At 49.6% G+C, this 22,126-nt stretch overlaps 1 protein-coding gene across 3 annotated transcripts in view; it reads right to left on the minus strand.

The window, feature by feature from the left end:
• The window catches only part of LOC116902185 (ubiquinol-cytochrome-c reductase complex assembly factor 1), an 89,794-nt gene that overhangs the window by 3,262 nt on the left and 64,406 nt on the right, over positions 1-22,126 (minus strand). For all 3 annotated transcript variants that reach the window (XM_032904548.1, XM_032904551.1, XM_032904550.1), the window contains 2 exons: positions 8,857-8,934; positions 1,239-1,352 (listed from right to left, as the gene is read on the minus strand). In XM_032904548.1, coding sequence (XP_032760439.1) covers positions 1,239-1,352; positions 8,857-8,934 — 192 coding nt within the window. The remainder of the gene's footprint in view (positions 1-1,238; positions 1,353-8,856; positions 8,935-22,126) is intronic.

Genomic DNA, 22,126 nt, shown 5'->3' on the forward strand with positions numbered 1-22,126 from the left:
GGCCATGGGGGTGAACTCGAGAGTTACTGTGGCACGATGCCCCTCCTACCCCGCAGGCTGAGTCCACAGGCGTGGCTCATGAACAGCCCGATCCGGTGAGCTGTCTGCAGCAGCTGTGGCCTCTGGTGGTTAAATGATTCACCCAGCTTGGGGTCTGAGGCCAGTCATGCAGGCTGAACCAACTGCGAGACCCCGGAAAAGCCTCCACGGGCCACCTCAGGATGAGTGAGTTCATTCATTCAGCAGGCATTAGTTTCCTACCCAAGCAGGTCTGGGGCAAGAGATCAGGAGTTAATTCTCATTATTAGCCATGCTCAAGCAGTTCTTCCGAAAGAGCTCCCTGGAAGCTTTAGAATCAGGAGCCCTGAAAAGTCAGGAGTAAGGCCCTGACCGGGGGACCCTGATCGACAGTGAAGAGCGGCCAGTGGGGAGAGCTAGAGATGTCTGTTAGGTGTTGCCTGAAGCCTGGCTCTGCTACACGTCAGGAGCGGGGAAATCTACAAGTACACGATGGACATGGTGGGTGTCACTATGCCTCCTGCCAGCTTCCGGGATTGAGGGCGTGGTATTTAGCACAGCCCCCAGCCCCCAGCCCCAGCAGTAATGAAACAGCGAATGAATAGCCATGGCTTTCTGAAAGCAGATTGAGCTTCCTTTCCTCTCTGTCCCCATCCCTAGGATCCTTGGCCCAGTCACAGCTGGACACGGACATGCTCTTTCTTTGTTGTTTTTTTCTCCCCAAGAAAGAAACAGTCTTGAAAAGACAAGAGAGTCCTGGAACTCTCTATGTAGGCCAGGCTGACTTTGAACTCAGAGATCTGTCTGCCTCTGCCTCCCAAGAGCTGGGATTAAAGGCATTGCCACTACGACTGAGCTGAAGACGCTCATTCACAAGCTAGGCCTGGTGGCTCACAGGTAAAGGCAGGAGGATCGGGAATCAGGGCCAGCCTGGGCTACAGGAGAGAGACCTTGTCTGAAAGAAAGAGAAAGAGAGAAGGAAGGAAGGAAGGAAGGAAGGAAGGAAGGAAGGAAGGAAGGAAGGGAAAGGAAAGGAAGAAAAGGAGGGTGGGAGGAGCCCTGTTTTCAGCAGAGCGCTTGCTGCTTATGAGGTTGGGTCAGAATCCCTTAAACTAGCTCCTGGTGTGCCAACCTCTTATCACCTGCCAAGGTGCTAACGGCACACACTCAGGAGGACGCAGATGCCGCTATGTTTGCACAGGGAGAGAGATGGTGCTGACCTGTTTCCTCACATACTCCACCAGCAGTTCAAGCTGCCGAGGGTCTTCACATTTTTGGTTGAAGAAAGTTCTCCAGAGAGCAGCAGCCAGGCCGTGATCATCTGAAAGGATCCCCTGAAACAGAACAGGAGGTATCTTGCAGAGCCACGATACAGAACTTGGATATTTCAATGGGAGACCAGAGAATAGATTCAGAAGGAGCGAGAGGGCATTGGGAGAGCTTCTGAAAACATCCGGCCAGGCGTTTGGGGGTCTGTTGAGACAGGGTTTAACTCGGTAGCTCTGGCTGGTCTGGTGGAACGCACTATGTAGACCGGGCTGGAACTCACAAAGCTGCCTGTGCCTCCCGAGTGCTGCTTCTTTGTTTAAAAGTAAATCTTATTTTTAGTTTATGTGTATGAGGGTTTGGCCTGCATGTGCACCACATTCGTGCCTGGTTTGAGCAGAGACCAGAAAAGTGTGTCCGATTCCCTGCCACTGGAGCTGAGGTAGTTGTGAAGCAGCACATGGGTGCTAGGAATGAAGCCCAGGTCCTCTGGAAAAGCAGCCAGTGCTCATAACCACTGAGGTCTCCCAGCCCCTCAACCATTCTTTTCATATAGAAGAACACGGGACTCTGAGGGTCATGGCACTGGCTAAGGTAACGCAGAGCTGGTGCCTGTGTTTGGCGGATCCTTCCAGGTAAGGTTCATTCAACCCTACCATTGTGTGCCTGGCCTAGACAATGAACGCCTGCAAAGCCCAGGAAGGCTAGCACAGCAGCCATACTTGTGCGGCTGTTAACAAAGTGCGGGCTGGCAGCACTGCTAGTCTGTTTGCCTGGGCATGGGATGGATGTGGCTTCTCACACTTGCGTGGTCCAAGGTCACACATCTGCAAGGTAGCAAGCTAGCTCTTTGGGAAAGGGGACTGGGTACCTTGCCTTCACTGTTACCCACGAGGAGAGGAGCAGGTTGCTCCTAGCTGGATGGCCATGGGTGTCAGGGGGCTGCACCTGCTCCGAGCCTGGCTGTGTGCCTGATATTGCCTCTCCTGGCTCTGGGAAGTCTATTTGGAAGCCCAGATATTCTAGAGGCCAATTAAAGACATTTTCTAGCTCGGACCTCTAGTGCAGGGGAGGATGAAGGCGACAGAAGGAGAGGCCCCAGAAGTGTTTTTGTGCCTTTGTGCAAGGTAGGTCATGGAACTGAAGTGCTGCCTTGGACTCAGAAAACTGGACTGAGTCTGAGTTCTGCCAGTCAGGTTTGATGGTAACAGTTAAACCCCAGTCTCGGGCTTCTTGGGGACTCAGAGCAATGAAAACATTTGCTCTAAAACGGGTGTGGCGGTGCATACCTCTAACCCCAGACCTGGAGCAGTGGAGGTAAAAGGAAACACTTGTTCTATCGATACCATCCTCCGATTACAGAGATGAGGTAATGTGCCCCGGGGGTGTGGCTCAGTAAGCACTCGCTTAGTATCTTCAAAGCCCTGGATTCAATTCCTAGTTCCATCACACAAAAAAAGTAACGGGTTTTAAAAATAATTCCACTTACTGATTTTGCAGGCATGCGGGTTTGGGTGTACCCACACCACAGGGTGCACGTGACGGTCAGGGGACAACCATCAAGGGTTGGTTCTCTCCTTTCACCATGCGGGTCCCTGGGATCCAGCTTGGCCCATAGGCTTGGTGGTAACTTTCTTAACCGAGTGAGCTCGCTCGCTCTAGCACAGCTTTTTGATTTTTGCAACAGGGTCACCCAGGGCTGCCCTTAAATTATCTACGTAGCCAAGGGAGGCCTTGAACTCCTGACTCATTGGCTACACTGTGCCAGGTTGCAAAGCCATTTTAAAAGCGAAATATGTTGGGCACAATACATAAGAGCACACTTTAGTTAGCAGCCGATACGGCTTGAGACAGCAGTAGGAGCCAGACCACCTAAGTTCAATACCAGCTCAGTCACTTGATGTAGTGTGGCCTTTGAGAAGCCCTTACCCTGCTGGAGCCTTGGTTTCTCAAGAGTTAGCCAAGCCTGATCATTCTACCCCACAGAGTTGCAAGCATTAAGAGACAAGGTCCACAAAAGGTCTTCATGTAATGAAGACTACGGAGACTCAGGGGCATTTAGTTCTTGTTATACAGTGGTCCAGCCTCACGGGCCTCGAGGTGTCTGAAGCTGATGCCAGGTCAGCTATCAGAAAGGTTTTTAACAAATCGGTGGGGAGACATTTTACCTGCTTCTGTTAAAGAAACCTCTCCCCACCCCACCCCCACCTCCAGGTCCACAGCTGAAGACCATCCTGATGTGGTGGCTGAGCTAGGGAAATTCACTTCTAGTGATGGTAACGCGGCCAAGGACAAGCTCAGGCACACCATCTTCCTGCAAGCCATTTGCAAACACAACAGGCCGCCTGCGTGTGAAGTGCTCTGGGCACAGGCAGGGTGCTGTTGGCTGAGACCCACTTATGTGATATTGGAAGGAGTGGGTGGGCGTGTCACAGGGGCTTGGAGGATGAGCAGAGCCCGGAAAGAGAGAAGCAGGGAGTCAAGGCTTGCTGCACTCAGGGATGCCTGGAGCAGGGGGAGATGGCTGGGACAGGCCAAATCCAAACACAGGGGTCCTGAGAAGTTAGAAGAAAAGGGAGACTCAGGAGGTGTTAGCCCTGCCAGCAACCTGTCCCAGACTACCAGGTTTCTTTGCCAGCTAATGACTACCTGTGTCACACAGCACGGGTGTGATTACCCCCTCCTGACAGATAAGCTCTGAGGCTCAGAGGTTATCGAGGTAGCTGGTGTTGAGAGGGGACCGTCCCTGCACTGCTGAGGCCAGGTGTCCGCCTCGTCATCACACAGTACCAGTGTGCTGGAGATGGCAGCCTTCAGCACCAAACCCAGCTGCAGCCTTCGTCCTCTCAGACTGTTAATAACTCATCGAGAAGGGAGTCTCCTCAGGTCTGCAAACCAGCAGAAGAGGAGAGAGATACGTGGGAGCCAAGCGCTAAGGTGCAGGGCAATTTCCCACACTCTAACAGGTTGCCCACTGTTTACCTCATGGCATAAAAGGCGTTCTTTAGGAAATTAGGGTGTCTAGGTCTAGAGTAAGAGGAATCCATGGCACTGTCCTGGGAACTACCACCACGTGCTTAGTTAGCATAATGCCAAGAGTGCAATCACAGCGGCTGCACTCAGCCCTCAGGGGCCTTGTAATTCAGAAGCAGAGGGTAGCACAGAGCAAAGCCCTGGGCACTGAACAGATGCTAAGGCCCTGGGTGAGACCAAGATCCATCCACTGCTGCATCTGCCCCTCACCCTCAACCTGTACTTGAGAATGCGTCCTGGGAGAGCTCCCCCTGGCCACACCGAACCCTCCACTGTCATCGAACCCTCCACTGTCATCGTCCATCAGTGCACTCTCTTAGTACTGGGTCTTTATCCACTCGCTCAGTAGCTACTCCAGTGCCGCCTGCCTCAGTGGCTGTGGTGGGAAGGAGATCAAGCCAACTTCGATTCACCAACATGCTCCTCATCCGCACACGATAAACACCAAACCCTCTGTTGTATGGATGGACGGTGAAACGCAGAGCCCACCACAGGGATCCAGAGAGCTTAGGGAAGTCTGTGCAAAGAAATGGACTTTGAAAATAAGGAGGATCAGGCTGGAGAGATGGCTCAGCGGTTAAGAGCACTGACTGCTCTTCCAGAGGTCCTGAGTTCAAATCCCAGCAACCACATGGTGGCTCACAACCACCTGTAATGGAATCTGATGCCCTCTTCTGGTATCTGAAGACAGCTACAGGGTACTTATGTATAATAAACAAACAAACAAACAAACAAATCTTTAAAACAAAACAAAAAAGATTTTTTAAAAGTTTTAGCCAGGTGTACTGTGAATGCCTTTCTTTAATCCCAGCACTTGGGTAGCAGCACCAGCTGGGTCTCTGAGTTCAAGGCCAGCCTGATCTACAGAGTGAATTCCAGGATAGCCAGGGCTACGCAGAGAAACCCTGGCTGAAAACAACAGACCAAAAAAGAAAAGGGAGAATTAGCTGGGCGTGGTAATTCCCAAGCACTGGGAGGTGGAGACAGGAGGATGTCTGTGAGTTTGAAGCCAGCCTGGTCTACACAGCAAGCTCTGGGACACCCAGCATGTTTGAAAACAGCTAAACCAGGCTGCAGAGACAACTCAGTGGTCGTGAGCCCCGGTTTGGTTCCCAGCATCCACATGGTGCCTCACAGTCGTCTGTAACTCTAGTTCCGGGGCATCTGACGCCTTCTCCCGGCCTCCACTGTCGCCAGGCATGCACTCGACATACAATATACATGCAGGGAGATATAAATAAATCAATCCATCTGGGAGTACGAGGAGAGCTTCAGGGCACTCTAACAAGAGAGAGCAGTGCATGAAAGAGCGAGTCCTTCAAGGTAACAAGCTGACCCTCAGGTCCAGGAGAGTTGATCAGGCTCAACATGATCTTCAAGGCATGGAGGCCAAAAGACTCCCACGGAGGACAGGCAACGAGACTAAACCACAACCAGGGAGTACACGGGAAGGACCCATGGCTCCAGCCGCATACATAGCAGAGGATGGCATTGTCCGGCATCAATAGGGGGAGAGGCCCTTGGTCCTGTGAAGGCTCAAACCCCAGTGTAGGGGAATGACAGGGAGGTGAGGTAGGACTGGGTGGGTGGGTGGGGGGGGAGCATCCTCATAGAAGCAGAGGGAAAGGGGACGGGAGAGGGGGGAACCCAGAAAGGGGATAACGTTTGAAATGTAAATACTTAAAATATCCAATAAAAAAAGGGAAATAAATAAATGAGAGAGAGAGAGAGAGAGAGAGAGAGAGAGAGAGAGAGAGAGAACAACAGGTCACAGAAGGCCTGTGACACAGTAGAGCATCAGGAAGGGCACCAATGGGGCCTCTGGCACACGGTTGTTGAGAATCAATGGGGCCAACGAGATGAGGATGTAGAGAGATTCCTTTAGTTAGTCTTGAGCAGGCCTAGAACCTTGTGATTGCAGAGTGTTCTAAAGAATGCCGAACCCACATGGCTGCCCACCTATGCCAGTTAAATCAGAATCTGTGGGTGACGGGTTCCTCATACTGAAATTTCTCGACCATTTCCCAGACGAATAGTGCATTTTTCAAGCTTTTTCTGCTTGTCACCTGTGTGCTTGCCGAAGTACCAGGTGGCTCCTACTGAATGGAAGCCTTCACTGGGGACGAGGGGTGAGATTTAAAGCACCTCCTGGGTGAAGCCTTCACTGGGGACTAGGGGTGAGATTTAAAGCATCTCTTGGGTGCAGAACATGAGACTCCCCATGCTCCAAGCAGGTGGGACTAAACCACATAGACAGCAACAAGTAAACTCACCGGGAAAACAAGACAAAAAGACAGAGCTGATAAATTTGGAAGGGAAAAGTGGGTTGGGGTGGGATGGGGGATGGAGGATATGATAGGATAACAGGAGCAAGAGGAACTTGTAGGAGAGGGAATGAGAGGTGGGTTTTAATCAAAACACAGTATATACATGCATGAAATTCTCAAATAATGAAAAAAGAGGAGACTAAAAAGCCTCCAATGGACTAGAGACATAGCTAATTTGGCAGGGCGCTTACCTAGCATGCATAAAGCCCTGTGTTCAATCCCTAACACAAATAAATCAGTGACAGACCATTCCAGCCGAGATTTTAGGCATGTGCCGCCGTGGTTCAGGGAATCAAACCCCGGGCTTTGTGAATTCTGGGCAATAACGTACCAAGTGATCTGCACCCCAGCCCTGCCCTGAATGTTTCTTCCCCTCCTCACTGTGTCGACAGCAGAGACACACGGGGCACTGTCCCTTCCCAGAGAAAACAGGCGACAGGCTATTCGTGCTAGTGTGCACTGTAAGCACTCCAGGCAGGTGGAAGGAGCTGAGCCTGGGGATGGTTAGGAGCCCTTTCCCAGGAGGGGAGTGGAAACGCACATCATTTGTCAAGAATAGAACAAGCTGTGAGGAATGCCGTGAGCATGCACACGGGGGCTCGTTATACTGACTTAACTTTTCTACACGCTTCAAGTTTCCGTTATAAAGCTGGAGGGCTGGGAAAGACACCCTGCTAAGTGAAATAAGCAGTAACAGAAGAGCAGACACTAAGATTCCACTCCCATGAGTTCTAGTCAAATTCAGAGAGTGACATAAAATGGTGGTTTCCAGAGGCTGACAGGAGGAGGAGGAGGAAGAGGAGAAAGAGGAGGGGGAGGAGGAGGAGGAAGAGGAGGGGGAGGAGGAGGAGGAAGTAGGAAATTAGCATTTAATGGGATAGCGTTTGAGATTGTGATTCGATCACACACAGCTCTGTGCATAAAGTACTGTGAAGAAAAGCGTGTAGGTACAACTCATTTGCATAAAGCCGAGGAACTGTTGTGAATGCACAGATAACACTTGAAGGAGATCAACGCCCTGTGACTTCACCTCGGTGCTGGATAGAGAATGGGTCTTCGAGCTTCAAGCAGGAACATGCATAGTTCTGTGAACTTTAAAGATGAGGTAATGGAACTAAGCGTGGTGTTGTATGACACTAAGCACTTGGGAGGCAGAGGCAGAGGCAGGTGGATCTGAGTTCAAGGCCAGCCTGGTCTACAGAGCAAGTTCCAGGATAACAAGGCTACGCAGAGAAACCCTGTCTGGACAAAAAGAAATAAGATAAGCGTCTGGGGGTTGAGGGGATGGCTCAGAGGTCCACAGCGTTTGTCACTTTTGCAGAGGAACTAGACTCAATCCCCAGCTTCCACAGGATGGCTCAAAGTCATCATAACTCCACTTTCAGGGGATCCACTGGCCCTTCTGACCTCCAGAGCACCAGGCATCATGAGGCACACATGTGGGCAAAAAGTTCACACACATCAATGAGTTATGTGCTGCTTTAAAAGGAAACTTGAAACAGCATACCCTTAGTCCCACATCCCACAGACCGTGTTGACACACGAGTGTCTTGCTCTCTCTGGGAGGAGCTGGGGCGGTGGCAGTATCTGATTCGCCTTTGTGCGCCATCCAGCACCCATCGGGCACTCAATGCTAATTAACAGAATGTTGACCGATCTATATAGTGCGCATTTCCTCCAGCATTGGATGAAGGAGAAGAAAGAGATACTAAGCAATAACAGCGAGTAGAGAATATGGTCCCCAGAGCTTCCCTCACATGTCCTCAGAGGCTCCACGAGGCTGGAGAGATGGCCCAGGGGCTACCACCACTTGCTGCTCTTAAAGAGACTCACTTGGTGACTCACAAATGTAAACTTCAGCTCCAGAGGATCCAGTAGCCTCTTCTGGCCTCTTCATACACACACACACACACACACACACACACACACACACACACACGCAGCCTTTGTTGGGGCACAGTATGGTTGTGTACCTCTTTGGTTCCTAGCACCCATGCTGTGTGGCTCACAACTGCAGCTCCAGGGGCCTGCCCTGGCCTGATTCCACAGGCACTGACATGCAGCCTTACACATGTGGCAGACACTCGCACAGACACGTATACATAAGTTAAAATTCTTTCTATGGAAGGAGGAGGAGTGGGAGGGAGGGAGGCTGACGGGCCTTTGCTGGGGAGGCCACACACACAGCCTGAGACTCGGCCAATGATCTTACCTCGTCGTATCCCAAGACTGCTGCATAGAAATTGTTTGTCATGAGGGCCATGTTCTTCTTTAGGATGTAGGAATTAACCTACAAAAACAAAAACAGGAAAGTAAGGAGGAGCACGGTGCTGCTTAGCTGTCATAGGCTAACACGGAAGGGAACTCAGTCTAGGCTGCCAGTCCATTTCCCCTGCTCTTGGATGTCGGGATTCCCCACGATGAAACTGCTGCTTCCTTCGGATTTTGATTCAAAGCTACATAAATTTTAATGAGTGGACCCTCAACTGCATGTCTGGTTGTGAGTTCGTGCTGGTGATCACACAGCATCAGCACCCGGTCTGATTACAAGAGCTTACGGCCTAGCATAGGACAGCGGGCATTAAGGACCACTCTCAGGGCAGCAGCCCACTCCAAGAGTCCATAGCACCCAGGGGTCAGAGGATCAGAAGTTCAAGGTCATAATGAGTTTACCACACATCAAAAACAAACAGAAGGGCCATCGAGATGGCTTGGCAGGCAATGGTGCTCGATACCCAATCTGACAACTGGAGTTTGCTCCCCAGGACCCACACGACGGAAGGAGAGAAGTGACACCTGTAAGTTATTCTCTGATCTCCACATGCACACACATGTGAACAAATAAGTATAATTTAAATTATTATCTTACTACCCATGTGTGTGGGTGTGCATGTGTGCATGTATGTGTGTGGGTGTGCATGTGTGTGGGTGTGCATGTCTGCATGTATGTGTGTATGCCTGTGGAGGGCAGAACCGAGCATCGGATCCCCTGGAACTGGAGTCACAGCAGGTGTGAGCCACCATTTGGGTCTTAACCACTGAGTCACCTCTCCAGCTCTGGCAATTAAAATTTTTATTTTATTTTACTTTTAGACAGGGTCTCTCTATGTAACACTGGCTTGCCCAGAACTTACTTTGTAGATGAGGCTGGCCTGGACTCACAGAGATCTGCCTGCCTCTGCCTCCCAGGTGTTGGGACTAAACATGTAGCACTCCCACACCAGGCTTGAAAGTTTTTAATGAAACAAAGCTACCACTACCCAACGGCTCAAATCACAAATGAAGGACAAATGAATTTCAGTGTAAATGGCCATGTTGGAGACCTGAGAAAGTCTCCATTAGAAGGACGCATTTAAGTGGCCCTGAGAGAAGGGCTGCAAGAGCTATCCTGCAGACAAGAGTGAAGACCCAAGTTCAGATCCCGGCACCCTTACAGCTACCTGCAACTCCTGTTCTAGGGAGGTTGACACCTCTGACCTCTGCAGACACTGTCCTTCATGTACACAGACACACAGACACAGACACAGACACAGACAGACACACACACACACTCTCTCTCTCTCTCTCTCTCTCTCTCTCTCTCTCTCTCTCTCTCTCTCTCTCTCTCTCACAGAGTTTAAAAAGTCCTTAAGTGGACTTGGGGAAAGGAGTCTGACAGGACAGGGAGAGACTGAGGAGAGGAAATGAGGTGTGCAGAGGTGAGGGATGGGATATTTGGGGGCCACCAGACAGTGAATAGTGGAAGCACTGCCCCCCTATGGTAGGGAATGTCTCAAGGGCTGCTCAGAAGAGCTTATGGTGAAAGGCAAGATGAGGGGACATCTGCGAGGTGCTGAGAAAGAAGGAGCCTCGGAGGCTGCAGGAGGAGGGGACACTGAGAGCTGTTGTTACCAGGAAGGGATTGTTGTAGAAACAGAACTCCTGTGAGACTCATGAAATGCCAACTGAGTTCATCAGGGCCACTCACAGCAGTCTGCGGCCGTTCACCAAATGTCAAGGGTTAAAACTGGGACTCCAGGTCCACTGGAGGCAGGGGCCATGTGCTGTTCCTCTTTGGGATACAGGAGAAAGCTCATCACTACACAACTCGGGCTACAAAGTGTTACTTGGCTTGACAGGTTCAAGAACTGCCAAGCATCCTTTAGAGCCTCAGGTGGAGACTAAGCGTCCTGCTTAACGGTCCTTACCAGGACCCAGATATAGATGTGTTATGGTCACCAATGGCTGACAGCCTGAGAGACTGGGGAATGGACATGATGTGCCCTGATACTCATGACCCTCATGACTCGTGACTCATTATCCATTCAAAGCCAGTGTTCCTTGTTACTCCATAGGTCCCTGAGCTTCCAGGATAATTCACTTTGGATCATGAAATAGTCACTTTTTCATCTCTGGGATAAAATACCCGAAAGAAGTCACCTAAGGGAGGAAGGATTAGTGTTGGCTCACATTTCTGAGAGGGCGCAGTCCATCAAGCAATGGAAGATGTGGCTGTAGGCATTCGGCAGGGGAGTCAGGTTGCTGGTTCACAGCTTGGTGAATGGCTAAGCAGAAAACCTGGACCAGCATGAGGACCCAGTCCCCTGCAATGTAATTTCTCCAGGTAGCCCCACCTCCTAAAGGTCCCACGCCTTCCTAACATTCATCACCTAGAAACCCGGATTCAAACACATGAGCCCACAGGAGGCCACTTTACATTCAAGCCATAATTATTAAGTCAAAGACCAAGTGATTTTTATCCTGGGGTTCATACACTGGTCTCTGGAGGTCAGAAGAGGCAAAAGGATTTGGGTTTAGACTCAGAAAACCCAGATTCAAGTCATAGCCCTGGTATATCTTTTGGATGTGGTCTTGAGCAGGTGGACATCTCTGAGGCTGTTTTGCCTTTCAAATGCCCTGCACACAAGAACTGTTCTCAAGAGCATGTGAACTTGTTTACGTTCATTCATTGACAGCATACCCTGGAAGTCTTGGTGAACGGCATCGAACTCTGGGAGCACAAGGAGCTCTGAGTAAGACCTGGCTTGTTAGTACAAAACTAAAGCTGAAGCCAGCTCCAGTGCCTTACAGTCATGGACAATTTTCAAAAGTAAAGAGAGAATTGTGGAGTTCGTGGCTGGAAAATATGAGATTGGTGGTAGGTGGGAGTGTAAGCCATGACCTTTCCTACCTGCCTTCAAGCCAGGCCAGACAAACCACTGCTGCTCTGTGCTCTCAGAGTTCTGTGTGCGTTTCTCCCCCTAGGTACACACTATGGTTGGGGTTGCTTATAGACCTGTCTCTCCCACCAGACTGTGAACCACTCAAGCTTGGGTCACAGGAAGCAGGACTGAATCATTTGGCACCGCACACTGCCCAGCACAGGGGCTAGGTCGGACATGCTGATAATGAGTCCTTACGAGGTCGCCACCCAGGGCTGGGGCTGAGCTCGGGTCCGGGTACTTGCCCAGCATTATGTGAAGCCTTGGATTCCGCACCACGAACAAAAGCGAGGGCCACTCACAGCATGCCCTGTCCTATGCCACAAATTATTTTGTTTTGTGTTTTAGCTGAAGGAACACCTTGCATGCTTCTGTAATCCCACAAATAAATATGACTACATCTCTTTCTACTGCTTAATCTGATGTGCTTCGGTGAGAGAGTCAGGACAGACCAGAGTCGGAGCTCACTGCTCTGATTGGAGGATGTGATGTCGCCCAGTCCTCTGAATACCCACTTGTGTTCTTCTTACTTATGTGCTGGTTGTTCTCCTAACTATGGAAGACGACCAGAGCCAGAAAAGCATGTCAGGGGTGTACAGTGTTAGTTAGGGCAAGGCACCACTTCTAGGAACATATTCACCAAACCTACTCAGTCGGCAGTCAGTGTGCAGACTGCATGATGCTAGCTTTGACGCTGAAGGGCCTTCGGGGGTCACTTGGCCTGGTGACCCCGAGGGAGGAAAGGAGTCAGTGTGGGGAAGCTCAAAGATGGAAAGAGGCAGATCCGGGGTAATACATCCAGTTACCAGAGCAGAGCAAACGATGCTGTTCTGCAAAGATCCCCCAAATATTCCATAAAGCTTGGTTTGTGTTTTCCCTGTGCACTCCCCACCACCTCTGCCGAGAGACGGCCAGCTGCCACAGCTAAGAGTGGCTCTCGGGTCCCATCGCTCAGGCTGGATTAGACATGAAAATGTCCATTTCTGAAGTTCCATCACTGCAACACAGGGCCTCCTGCGGCACATGAAGGAGCTTGTTCCTGAGCTACTGGACTCACCCCACTGGGCCCTCGTGGCCGGAGCTTCCCTCTGCTGAACCCCCTACCCAACTCCGCTCCCTCACTTTGTGCAGGATCCCGCATCCCCAGTGCCAGGTCGCCCGTATGGGGCATGTTGCCTGTGAACGTGCAGCTCCCCCAGCAGAAGATGGGATGGGGCTGTTTGCTTGTTCACGTCTTCTGCTGTCCATAATGCTTTGCTTTTTATAAAAACCCATACATACTGAGCCACCACATGGGAAGGAGCCCTTCATATGTTACTCATATTTTCCCATTTATTTAAGCTATTAAAATTCATGCAGATATTTTATAAGCCATCGGGATTCGATGGCTGCTATTACTGAATGTTTAATAATAAACTAAACAGAAGAAATCAGAGGGTTAAATGATGACTGCAATTCCTGTAATGACTTAATTAAATTTTTATTGAGTACATAAACTATGATGTCACTTCTAGCCAACCATGGCTCTGCTTTCGCAGCATGTCACAGGGCGGGAGCGCTCAATAGGAGGCTAGGCTAAATGAGCAGCAGGTCTCTGCTGAGATGGGGGAGGGAGCAAGGCTCATGTAACACACTCAATAAATTATCCGTTCATTTTTAAACAAAGTCCATGAGTTATAATATATTTGCCATGCACTTTTTATGACATAATAAAAATGTTACCTTAAGGATTACTTAACACATACTACAAATGTTATAGCAGAGGCAGGCACAAGGGGCAAAGAAAACAAACACGAACGGGCCAGGGACGGGTCCTGGAGTTTATGTCCCGGGGGAATGGCACAGTATATTAAAGGGGAATGCAAAAAACAGGGGGTACAAGTGTTCGGGGTTACTAATCAGCAGATTAATGAATGAGACGGCCAACAGGGAGCATGAGAGGGGATCTCGCAAGGCACACATTTAATTAAGGGGAGCATTCTCAAGGAGGGACATGGGCTTCAAAGAGATGCTAGTTCATCTGAGGCCAATCTCCGGCCTGTCCCCTCGTCCCCTCAGCGCTGTAGCCTTTAAGGACGTTTAGAGACTGCTCAACAGAGGACTAGACTGTGGTGTAGCCTGAAGGAGATCGTGCTTTAACCTCTGTGAGCCCTGGAAGGGCTTCACGACTTTTCTAGGTCATTTTTCTTAAATCTCATTCCCTTGTGACCCCCATGTTCATTTAGGCCTTGGTCAGAATCAACTCTGCCATTTCCCTGGCACAAGCCACATTAACAGGAGTCCTTCTTGTCTTTATTAATAGAAGGGACGCTGGTTCCTTCTCATCGTCAACGACCTAGCCTTCAAAACACTTTCTCCCTAAGCCTACAGGGGCCAACACCGATGTGAGGCCTGGAACCGTCACAGAAGTAGCTGTCCTCGATAGCTGAGTGTGCTAAGCGTTATGCTAGCTCAGTTGATCTTCCTGAGGAACTCTGAGAGGGTATCATGTTAGCTCCATTCTTTTAAATTCCAGTTTTGCTGGTTGAGATCTCGATTTAAAGGCTGACTGGCCTGATGATGCACCAAAGGGCAAGGACATGGTTGGCAGTAAGAGCTGCAGAACCAGCGACCTTAATTTTGAATGGTCACATAGCGTAACAGGCCATTCCTTAGGTTCGTTGAAAAGCAAATCAAGCAAGAAGAGGTGCCAGGCCTGGTGGCACATGTCTTGTAATCCCAGCACTTGGGAGGCAGACATATCAGAAGCTCGAGGTCAGCTTTAGTCTACAAAAGGAGTTTGGGGCTAGCCTGGACTACGTCTTGAAACCAAACTAACAAATCTAAAAGATGGCTGTCCTTGGAAATCGCCATCACTTAGCCAGTTGACAGGCATTCAGATATAATGCTGAAAAGCAGCTGATGAGATCGTGAGGCAACCGAATGTCTGCTTAATATGCTCAAGGTCAGGACACACACACACACACACACACACACAAAACACACAAAACACACACAAACACACAAACACACAGACACACACAACAAACACACACCACAATACACACAAATACAAACACACACAAAAAACACACAAATACACACACACACTCTGGAAGCTTTTGGATTGTTATCTTGTTCGACAAGTTTCAGACGTAATCTGAACAGGGGTATTAACACCTGACTTAGAAAAGTCGTGGCTTTAACAGAGACGCTGCAGTGCAGAATTCAAAAGTGACTGTGAGGCCTCTAAAATCTGTATTGATGGTGATTGTGATGGGAAGAAAAATTTACATATTACATGCATACGTGATGTGATACTGTGTTCATGTTTAGGCCTTCTTTATGCCTTGGAGTTAGAGCTTGTCCACTCGTGGCACATGTAGCTGAACCAGCCCACTGACATGAAGAATCACACAGATAAATGAAAAAGTTGTTCACGTCTGTACTTTGGAAATAGGGATAAAATGGAAACAACTGAAAATCAGCAGAAAAACTATCACAAGGACAAGATAAGATTTGACAAGGTCAAAGCAGAGTCATTTGCCGACATAAACAAGTAACAGATAGAAGGAAGGTTTGGCTAAGCAGAGAGCAGAGTCTAGAGCAAATCTCCAATCATAAAATAGGAAGCCGGAAATGTGAGGAGGCTAGTGGTGTGGGCTTGTAATCTGAGTGATGTAGGAAGCTGAGGCAGGAGGCTCACAAATTCAAGTGAGTTCAGGGCCAGTTTAAGCATCTTTACTGGCTGCAAATAAAACACAGGCTAGGGCTGTAGCTTACTGGGGCCCTGGGTTCAATACCCAGCACCACAAAAACAAACAAACAAACAAACAAACAAACAAAACCCCAAATAAACCCAAACCCCTTACCAAAAGGTGGCCAATCGTCACTGTCACTTGCCTGGACGTGTAGTCACCTAGGAGTTTCTAGGTGAGTTAAACTAAAGAGAGAAGACCCTTCCTGGGCATGCATGTATGTACGGTGCATGCATGCATGCTTGTATGGTGTGTGCATGGGTGTTACCATGGGCTGCAGTCCAGCACTGAATGAAGTGGACGAAGCAAGCTGAGCACCGTGGCCCGTCACCCCTCCTTCCTGACGGCAGACGCACACTCGTCAGCCATCTGGCTCCGGCCGCCAGGCCTTGCCCACTTTCTTTACTACATTGCTTTTTGTTGGGTGCCATCACAAAAGTAACTAACGCACTCCCAAAACCCAGAAATGTGACAAGATAAGCATAATCAGGCACATTTGTAAAAAGGACTTCATATAAAGATTAAGAATGTACTAGTAGAGGCCCGAGAGATGGCGCAGTGGCTAAGAGCACTGGCTGCTCTTTCAGAGGACCTGCCCTGGATTCCCAGCTCCCAACTGTGTAAGTCCAATCCCAGGGGATCCGACACTCCCCTTCAGCCTCTACAGGCATTCATACACATGCGGGCAAAATACCCACATACATGAAATAATAGTAAAGTCGTTGTTGTTGTTGTTATTATTTAGCTTACTATACTTAACAGTGAATTTTATAGAAAAAGCAGAGAGACGTCACTGTAGAACCGACAGATTTACAAAAGTTGAAGCTGACAACTGACAAGGCCACCTACTAATACGTGACCAGCAGAATCATTCAGTTACCTTGTGGATTGGCTGGGATGCTTCCCTCATCAAACTCAAAGGACCCAACGATTCATTTCTTCCAGTCCTAACAATGACGTTCTCTCCTCCTCTCTCTGCACTTCCTGAGGTCAAGGATCTACTTGCTTTCAAAGTAAACTGAAACACTGCGGATCCTAAAACCCTGGCCTCTCCTCGGAGATGGGCACATAGCCCTCGCTGGTTCATTCGTCTCTCTCTCTAGGCTTTGTGTGTTTTTATAGGCAGGGTTTCTCTGTGTATCTCCGGCTGTCCAGGAATTTGCTCTGCAGATCTGGCAGGCCCTGAATTCACAGAGATCCCCCTGCCTCTGCCTCCCCAGTGCTGGGATTAAAGGTGTGCATCTGCACCATCACTGCTGTCAAATCCTTGTTTCTAACCACAGTGATAAAACTCTGCAGTTCGGGGACCCTGAGGTTACACGGAGCCTTTCATTCCTGTGGCCTGTAGTTAGAGCTCCCCTTCCCACCTTGTGAGCCTTAGTTACCTCCCAGGGAATTTGCTTAGATACAGAGGTTGGCGCTCTGCTGCTTATTATCAGTCCATGGTCCATCATTCATCACCGCATTAAAACTAGATGTCCTCACCTTACAGAGCAGGTGTCCCCCACTGTCCTTATAGAGCAGGTGTCCCTCACTGTCCTTATAGAGGAGGTGTCCCCCACTGTCCTCATAGAGGTGTCCCCACTGTCCTCATAGAGCAGGTGTCCCTCACTGTCCTTATAGAGGAGGTGTCTCCCACTGTCCTTATAGAGGAGGTGCCCCCCACTGTCCTTATAGAGGAGGTGTCTCTCACTGTCCTTATAGAGGAGGTGTCTCCCACTGTCCTTATAGAGGAGGTGTCTCTCACTGTCCTTATAGAGGAGGTGTCCCCCACTGTCCTTATAGAGGAGGTGTCCCTCACTGTCCTTACAGAGGAGGGTCCCCCACTGTCCTCACAAGAAGATAGTTACAGTTATTCCCATGGTCTGCAAACACAACTCCATTCTAGACGAAGAGACCCAGTGTCTGTCTTCACACAGGCTATGAAATCCCATGCCTCTCTCAAACCAGTGTCTTCACTACAAGTCTCAAAGGCATCTCCCCTGTCACTAGCACTTGCTGGAGAAACAACAAGAGATCTCTACAGAAACCTGAGGTCCCGAGCAGAGTTTCTGAATGGGGAGAACCCTCACAACAGTCAGCCACTCACACAGAAGACTAGCCTGCTACTCCCCACGGTGCTATAAGGCACCTTTCAGCTCTGCTCTTCAACAGGAGAAATAACGCAAATCTTCCCCAGCAGTGCTCGCTCATTCTTCCGGGCTAAGAGCTTGTGCCCTGCCTGCAGGCACCAGTGCATACGTGTCTTGGTCAGGCTTTTGGTGTTCTGCTGGGAAATACAACATCTGGAAACTGAAAACTTTACTGGGGATCACTACTCCCCCAGTAATCAAGGTCCTGATTACTTGGGCAAGACAATGACCTGAAGTACAAGCAAAAGATAATTCCACTCATCCTGTAAGGATGTCCAGAATCCAAAATACGAAGAAGAGAAAGTAAGCTGGGCCTGTCCTAGAAGAATGTAACCTGGTGCAGCCACCGTGGAGATTAATACTGAATTACAGTGCGACCCAGCGAGTAGACCCACAGGCGGCACGCAAGCAGACTGGACACACTTCAAACCCACATCAATTACAGCAATGGCTTGGGGGCTCAAGGGCTTCAGAGAAGAGACACCATTCATACCGTACTTCAGAATGTACACAGGTTTGTTCAGACAGAAAAGGTGGCTTCCCCAACCCACAGAGAGGAAAACAAGCATAGTGTTTTCAGGGCAAAATAGACCAGGCTAGCCTCGAGCTCTTGCTTCTGCATCTTGGCATTTTAAAGGCCTGTGCTACCACACCCAGCATGCTTTTCAAAGCTGTAACAACAACAGCAACAATTTACAGTGGGGGGCTGGTAAGATGGCTCAGAGGGTAAAAGCACTTGCTCCAAGCCCAGGAACCCTCACAGTGGAAAGAGAGAACTGACTTTCATAAGTTGTCTTTGACTTTCTTGCGTGCCATGATGCATGTGGTGTGTGTGTGTGTGTGTGTGTGTGTGTGTGTGTGTGTGTGTGTGTGTGTGTGCACCAAACCTCAAGGTGCACAGAAGCAGAAAAGCAGTTGACCTTGCCTGTAAATGACCCTGAAATCACTGAGGGGCTGTGGAACAGTCCAGGCGAGAGTGAATAGGGGACTCAGTCTACGGAAGCTGAAACAGGAAAAAAAGGAGAACTGAGGAGAAAAGTACAGTGGGGTAAAGTGGCCCATGCCCATAATCTGAGCACTTGGGAGGCAGAGAAAGGAATATCTGAAATTCAGAGTTAGTCTCTGAGTTCAAGGCCAGCTTGGGCTACATGAGACCCTGCCTCAAAGTGGGAGGGCCTATGCTGTATCATGCAGGACCAACAGTATCAAGCTATGATAGGGACAGGGTGAGACCATAATCTGCACATAATCAGACCCCACTGAGGGAAAGCAAAGGGAGAAGAAAGACGAAAGGCAGCCACCAGACCAAACCACACCGATGACTTTCCAACCCGGCAGCACTACGTGTAGACAACTAGTCCTGCAGGGTTTTAGCAATCACTGTGCCCTTAATGTCTTTTATGCTGTGGTAATGGAAAATCTTACTTGGATAAGATGTAATGTGAGCAAAATGTGTATTTAGCTTGAGCCCAGCAGGCGTCTCCAGGGGAGTAGGGGCACAGCATGTGGGTACAGCTTTAGGGGCCTGAACCTCCTTTTTGGTAATGTGCTCACCACAGGGCCATAGGTGCCAGTCATCTAGTCCTCTCTACCCTGCCTGTGGCCTTCAGACTTCAGACTATCAGTGAGAAGATGTGGACACACCTAGGTTTCCAGAGACGTTCATAGACTCCTAATTGACTCGGGACTGGGCCTCATGACTGCATTTATGAGTTCAGAAAGCTATAGGCACAACTTAGCTTTCTTAATGAATTTTTTTTTTTTTTTTATTAAACATGGGCAGACAGGGCACAGTGGAAAACCACAAGATGTTTGTTCCCTATCTCGATTAGCCACATCAAATACACCAGCTGGATCCTGCAGGTAAAAACAGATAATGACTCAGGTCACTCTTAGCTAAGAAAGTCAAGGTAATGGGTGCTGGGGCCAAAACAACACGGAGGGCGAGAGGCCAAGCTGAGGTCATCAGCCCTAGCTGTGCTGACCGGTAGTGCTGCCTTCCTCTTCAGGTAGACAAGTGGGGCTTTCCCCAAGGAAGAGTGACACAATTTAACTGGTGACTCCACCTGGGCCCAGACTAAACAGTAGGACAGACATTTCCATCTGCCACAGGATGTGTCTCTCTCACCACTGTGGTGTCTTTACTGCTCACTGTTTGGAGTTAAATTTTTCCAAGTGACCAACCCAATGGTAATCTGAGGAAGAGGTCATTCCGCAAAGCAGACGTGAGGAAACAAAAGCTTAGTCAGTCCAGGTGACCTGTCCAACTATCACGGCCCAGTTTGTTTGTGAGTGACCAGGTCTCACTGTTCTGTTCAAGAACTCCTTCCTGGGCTCAGGTGATGTTCCTGCCTTTAGCTGCTTCAATTTCGGTACAGTGTTCGTTTAGGGCTCCGAGAGACTTGCCGCCCAGATGATAGCATATAGAACCCCATAGAAGTATCCTGGGAAGGCTGAACTGGACTACGTGTGCGTGGAAGAGCACTCCCGTGAGGAGTGACTGAGGATCATGCTTTGATGTCCTTAAAATGGAGCTGCCCTGGTCCTGGGAGCTGAGTGGCTCCCTAAAGAGTCTTCGTGTTCTCTCTCTTTCTTACTTTACTGTATGAGTGCTTTGCCTGCATGTATGTCTGTTCACCCAGTGTGTGCCTGGCTCCCGGGGAGGTCAGAAGAGGCTATCAGATTCTCTGGAACAGGAGTGACTGTAACTGTGAGTCACCATGTGGGTGCTGGGAATCGAACCCAGGTCCTCTGCAAGAGCAGCCAGTGCTCTTAACCTCTGAGCCATCTCTCCAGCCCCCCCCCCCTTTTTTTAAGTAAAAGTGTTCTTTAAACGGTATTTTATCCAAAGGAAAAAGAATACCTTGCCTGACCAGAATGCTGTGTCTGGTAGGGAAACCTTTTGGTGTTCTGTATTCAAGACAATGAAGAAATTGCACGTCCCAGCACTGCCTGAAGGGCCTCATCTGTGACGGGTACCTCACTGGACTCTGACAATGCTACCATTATGGCAAGAGGCTGGCTACCATTGCTCTCCCCATCTCATGGGTGGAAAACTGAAGCACACGGATTGTGCACCTTGACCTAGGCCACATGGCTAGAGGCGGCATCGGAGCACAGTCTGACTCAGCCACAGCACTGCCAACCACTCTGTGACAGGCCTTGGAAAGGAGGTTTCAAACTCAGCCTCCCTGCTCACCTGGGGAGGAGGGCTTGCCCTCCCTCCTCGGCCCCACCCTCCCTTCATTCACGCTCTGCCTTCCCTAGGGCAGCTTCTCTAGGGAGCTTCCCGCAAAAGCAAAACAGAACAGCAGGTGAGCTCCTATCTTTCTGGTTTTTCTATTTAGTTTGGAGCTGGACCCAGGAAGAGATCCATTTATCTTCCTGGCATTACACAGCTTGTAAGCCATGTAAGGTCACTTTTCCCTGAAATACTTTTAACTAACAGGATTTTGGGGTTAGCACATGGTAAGGAATGAACAAGGGTGCTCCTTCAATAAATGAACGAAACAACTTGGTGTGGGGGGGTTGAGACAGGGTCTCATAAACAGGCTGTTCTGAACTTCAATATACAGTGGAGAATGACTTGGAATTCCTGTCCCTCTATCCTCCCTCTCCCAAGTGATGGTGTTAGAGGCTTGCCCGGCTGCAAGGGAGAATCCTCAGTCAGGTCACATGAATAATGGACGCAGCCTGGTAGGGTGGCAGCAAGCAGGGAGCCCTGGCTCTTCCAGAGGGCAGTGCCAGGCGTCTCCCAAATGCTCTCCACCTTATTTTCAGGTCTGCCTTGTTGTTTGGCCTCATCTTGTCTTGTCTCGTCTTGTGTTGGGGGTTGGGTCTCTTGCTTACTGATTGGCTACAGCAGCAGCCAGCAGACCTCAGAGAGCCTCTGCCTCTTCCTTCCTGCCATCAGGATTGCAGAGACTTAACGATGTTTCTGGCTTTTTATGTGGATGCTGGGGCTAGAAATTTGTGTGGCAAGCCCTTTACTGACTGACCCGTCCTCCCAGGCCAATGAATGCTTCACAGTGGGACAGGCATCTGGAACCGAGAGGGAAGAAGTGTGAGACGCCAAAGCCTCACATGCACCACAGGCCCCTACATGTACCCAGCTGGGTGAGACAGCCAGGCCAGCCCTCCTTTCTCTAGAGAGAGGCTCCTTTTGGCAAACCACTCGCTTTGGGACCTAAAGCGAGGAAGACAACAGAAAACTCCTGTCCCTAAAAGAGAAAGCAGAAAGCTATGCCAAAGACAACGGCTCGCCTGAAATCCATAGGACCTTAGCAGAGGGTACAGGAGAGCCTTGAACAGGAGAGGAGTGGGCACACATGGAAAGCCACCCACTCTCAGGGGGAATCATCTTTTATCCCCTGCCCCAGCCATTCACAAGCCCATGGCCCAGAAAACGAACA

The sequence above is a fragment of the Rattus rattus genome, chromosome 5, assembly GCF_011064425.1.
Source record: "Rattus rattus isolate New Zealand chromosome 5, Rrattus_CSIRO_v1, whole genome shotgun sequence".
NCBI lineage: Eukaryota > Metazoa > Chordata > Mammalia > Rodentia > Muridae > Rattus > Rattus rattus.